The sequence below is a fragment of the Myotis brandtii genome, unplaced genomic scaffold, assembly GCF_000412655.1.
Source record: "Myotis brandtii unplaced genomic scaffold, ASM41265v1 scaffold326, whole genome shotgun sequence".
Classification (NCBI taxonomy): Eukaryota; Metazoa; Chordata; class Mammalia; order Chiroptera; family Vespertilionidae; genus Myotis; species Myotis brandtii.
This window is the reverse complement of record NW_005362534.1, coordinates 2,955,900-2,960,901: the sequence shown is the minus strand read 5'-3', so window position 1 is coordinate 2,960,901 and position 5,002 is coordinate 2,955,900. Positions and strand designations below refer to the sequence as shown.

Below are 5,002 nucleotides of genomic sequence, written 5' to 3'. Positions count from 1 at the left end.
TGGGTAAAGATTAAGATTACGACGGGGACGGGTGGGAGGAAAGTTGGACTGACGGAAGACTGCGACGCGGACTGGCGGACTGGCGGACTGGCGGACTGGCTGACTGGGACTGCGACGCGGACTGTGAGCAGCACGGGAAGGGTAGTATCGTGTTGGTGGGATGGAGGGGAATGAGCCGCTCCCTCTTCATACAGCAGCAGAGGGTCGGCCTTCGCGAAGGCAAATGATTCACAGTGAGCCTCTAAAAGGACTACCTAGGAGCAGAACTGAAACTGCTTCCAGTTAGGGCCCTGTAGTGGGGCTTCAATGTTCCCCTGGTCCCCGATACCAGGACCTGGAAAAGCTTCTCTAGTCCTCTTGCCCCAGAATCTTTCTATGAGTTAACAGAATAGTTAAGACAAGCCTTGTGGAACTTTCTATGCCCACGTTTTCCATGGGAGACATCAAATCTTAAACATGGACTGAAACATGGATTTTAAATCTTAAAAATCTTTTTTAAAAAATATATTTTATTGATTTTACAGAGAGGAAGGGAGAGGGATAGAGAGTTAGAAACATCAATCGGCTGCCTCCTGCACGCCCCCTACTGGGAATGTGCCCGCAACCAAGGCACAGGCCCTTGAACAGAATTGAACCCTGGACCTTTCAGCCCGCAGGCCGATGCTCTATCCACAGAGCCAAACCGGTAATGGCAATCTTAAAAATCTTTACATGGACCTTGACTTCATATTAACCTAACCAATGAAATCTTTCACTCAAGAGAAATAAATAGAGGTATCCCTTGAACAGTATTTGACAAATATCGACACACATAAGATTATGGAATCAGCGTTATCTTACACAGGCACGGGGCAAAAGTACCATTGCTTCCATCATGGCAAACCTCTCCTGATGAGAACAGTATTAACAGAAACAAAATCCAGGAGTGGCTGTGAAAATATCTTCCAGAGGTATGGGGTTTCAGTGTTTTTTAAATCTGCCCCAAGCCACAGACTAACCACATTATTAATAAGTCAATGGGACCTTCAGATCAGAGGAATATCAATACTGCCACATGGCTACCTTTCCAGACTTGTAAGCAGTTCAAAAACTGCTTTGGATGATGCTTTCACCAATACCACTCAGGAGGCAAAAATAGTCCAGCAATTTGATTTTCTTCAACTCTAGTTTAGTCTCAAAGGCAACCATTTCAATTTCATCAAGAGAAGGTTAAAGGGGATGATAGATTGCCACTGAAAATAGTTTGCAAAGTGATCATGAGTTACATGTTTAAAGAAACTTAATAAAGAATCTATAGAGTGTGTTGGCTTAAAAAAAAGAGAGAAGATACCACAAGTTTAGTACATTCACCTTTCTGAATAGCCACCACTTGAAACTCAGCAACATTCGCATGATTTAACTCTTCCCTAGGCGGCCAGGCATGATAGGCGACTCACACCTGCATTTTTGAAGTCCACCTTTTGCCCATTGCAGAACAAAGTGCCACGATCCAAGGTCTCTGCCACCATTGCACTCACTGACTTTGTATTTCTAATACTCATAACTATAAACCTATATTTGCCTACTTCTGTACTCCGTCCATCAGTACAGTCCACTTTAGCGATCTTGACCTCTACCAAACTAGGGAATTCTTTTTTAAAAAAAATATATTTTATTGATTTTAGAGAGGAAGGGAGAGGGAGAGAGAGAGAGAAACATCAATGATGAGAGAGAATCATTGATTGGCTGCCTCCTGCATGCCCCCTACCGGGGATCGAGCCTGCAACCCAGGCATGTGCCCTTGGTTGGAATAGAACCTGGGACCCTTCAGTCCGCAGGCCAACGCTCTATCCACTGAGCCAAATCAGCTAGGGCATGGAATTCCTTTTATTTTTTAATTATATTTTATTGATTTTTTACAGAGGAAGGGAGAAGGATAGAGAGCTAGAAACATCGATGAGAGAGAAACATCGATCAGCCGCCTCCTGCACACCCCCCACTGGGGATGTGCCCGCAACCAAGGTACATGCCCTTGACTGGAACCAATCCCGGGACCCCTCAGTCCGCAGGCTGACACTCTATCCACTGAGCCAAACCAGCTAGGGCAGGGAATTCCTTTTTAGAGTTCTTCCAAAGTAGGAGTCAGATTCTTACAATGACCACACCATGGAGCATAAAACTCGCTGAAAGTTATTCTTTCTGCAATGGTGCCATCTAAGTTATTTTCCGTGAGTGCAGCACTATGCCCTTGTCGGCCTTGGGCTGGGCAGCCAGCACCCAGACCTCTGAGAGCTGGATGGTCTCTGGGGCACCCCCATCTATACTCTGGAGTTTCAATTCCAGATACTCTTTCAGCGAGTCCAGATACTGCTTTCCCTCATACTGCTCAATCTTTTTAGTGCTGCCGCCACGCCCGGCTCCGGGGCCCTGGAGCCCTCGTGCCTGCCAGTGCCATGGCCAAACAGCAGCAGGGTAGCCGGGCCCAGTGGCCTGGGAAGCACTGGGAGAAGGTGCCCAAGGCTCATGGGCATTTGGTGGGGCTGGCGCATTCTCACATGGCAGCGGTTCCCCTCAGTGGCACCCACTCACCACCGTGCAGAGCACACAAGTTTTTTTTTTAATACAGAAAGAATTAGATTCTAGACTCCTGAAACTCAAATATGATGTTATAAAATTAGAGGTTCAATAACAATATTTATAATAAAAGAAACATACGTATTAGTATCCAATTCACCAAGAATGTTTACTAGTCCGGGCCTATTATTACTTTTCTGATTTGTTTCAAACAAATTAGAAAAAAATAAATCTATAGACATAATCTAAGATTTGTGAGTGGCAAGTACTGCTGCTTGAAGCATTATCTTATACAGAGAGAAATATACACACCTCTAACAGGGAAGCTTAACTGCTGCAATGTTGCTGCACTTATGCAGTAACCAATCTGGGGTTCATAGGCGATGGTATCTAGACATTCATTCCAATCTTGTACATTAGTAACGGGACAATCCTGTAGATGGGTAACAAGGTCTCCCACAAAAAGACCTCTGGGTCCAACTGCAGGTGAGTCCTTGGGAAAAAGGCAAAAACAAATCAGAGAATGTGTGAAAACAAGCTATGACTAATCTGAGCAAATAATCGTTAAAGATACTGAATTGAGCCCTAATCAGTTTGGCTCAGTGGATAGAGTGTCGGCCTGCGTACTCAAGGGTCCCAGGTTCGATTCTGGTCAAGAGCATGTACCTTGGTTGCAGGCACATCCCCAGAAGGGGGTGTGTAGGAGGCAGCTGATCGATGTTTCTCTCTCATCGATGTTTCTAACTCTCTATCCCTCTCCCTTCCTCTCTGTAAAAAATCAATAAAATATATTTAAAAATAAATAAATAAAGACACTGAATTGAATAAGTAGACTATTTTGAATAATATACAAAACAATCCAGCTTTGAATCTAAGATGTAAAATACTACAAAATTAAAACAAAACCCAACAATTATAGTTACTTTTCCTACCGCTACAAAATTTTGGATTTTTTGCAACTGAAAAAAACAAAAACCCACTTGCCAACTGTTAAGATTAAACTAATAGTTTTTGGGTAAACTGCTAATTATTTTTTGGTGTGAAAGTAGTCATCAGAATGCCTTCGTTTTCCTATGTCTTCCGTGGATAAAATTGTAAAAGTCCTTATTTAGACACAGTCCCAAATATGCAGATGATACTGTCAGCACAATGAATATGTGAGCCAGTTGCTCAGGAAGGTAATTTTCCTCTTCCCTAAGTCTGAATGGAAGACTTGATGCTATCTCAGTAGTTATTAAATAAGGGAGTAAATACAGAATTGAAGACCTAAGCTCCCATGAATTGTTCTGGCTAGCTAGCTAGCCTAGGTTTCAAATGTGAAGAGACCTTTTACTAAAAAGCAGAATTATAAAAATAAACAGTAAAAGTAAATGACGCATTTTATCAACAAATTACAGGTAGAAAATCTTTATACTATCTTTGTAACTCAGAACAGAAACAATTTTTAGTATTTTTAAAAAGACAATGTATTCCACAAAACTGTTCAATTTGAAAGGATTGGCAATAATTTCTCCAGGAGAAACGGAACATTCTGTCTAGGAAGAGAACTTTTGTTTTAGAGAGAGAATGGAAGGGAGGGGGAGAGACAGAGAGAAACATGGGTGTTAGAGAGAAATAGCGACTGGTTGCCTCCTGCATAAGCCTGGACCGGAGCTGGGGCTGGGGATCGAGCCTGCAACCAAGGTGTGTGCCCTCGACTGGAATCGAACAGGGAACCCTTCAGTCCGCAGGCCGACGCTCTATCCACTGAGCCAAACCATCTAGGGCTATGAGGAGAACTTGATTAAAAAGCACCTGACATAAAATACTAAGTGTTACATCACAAAATCTGGTTAAAAAAATGCTCAAGTAATCCATTATTTACCTCAGCAACTTCAGTGATAAGCACCCCCACTCCAGTGTAGTAAAAGGGCAAGAGGATCACAGGGAGGAGGACAAGAGCCAAAATACCCAGGAGTGCAAGGACGAAATTATGCCAGATACCTGAAAAGAGAAAAAAAGGAATAAGCTGAATCAGGGGCAGGAGTGACATAGGTATTTGGACTTTATAACACCTGGGCTTAAATAACCAGAAGAAGCTGTGATGCACATAGATCTACTTATTAGTACAGTAGACGGATGTTCAGTTAGACGTCTCTTCCATTTCATATATTAAAATGTAAAATAAGCATGTTAATACCACATTAAAAAGACCACATGCTAATATGATTTAACACCGATAAAACCTACATCCTATTATATATACCTAATATACATATGTATATAACACAAATAGAATATCTTCTATTTATTATAGTCTCTTTTTTCAGAAAATGTATTATTAATGTAAACATACTTGTGATCTTTTTATTTTTTTAATTGTTTTATTGCTTAAAGTATTACAAAGGGTCTTACATATGTCTCCTTTCCCCCCCGCCCTTGACAATCCCCTGGCCTCCCCTACCCGCCA

At 42.1% G+C, this 5,002-nt stretch overlaps 1 protein-coding gene across 1 annotated transcript in view; it reads right to left on the bottom strand.

Moving 5' to 3' along the window:
• The window catches only part of MBTPS2 (membrane-bound transcription factor peptidase, site 2), a 55,097-nt gene that overhangs the window by 17,930 nt on the left and 32,165 nt on the right, over positions 1-5,002 (bottom strand). The window contains exons 6-7 of the mRNA XM_005870973.2: positions 4,418-4,536; positions 2,866-3,046 (exon numbers count right to left, since the gene is read on the bottom strand). Coding sequence (XP_005871035.2) covers positions 2,866-3,046; positions 4,418-4,536 — 300 coding nt within the window. The remainder of the gene's footprint in view (positions 1-2,865; positions 3,047-4,417; positions 4,537-5,002) is intronic.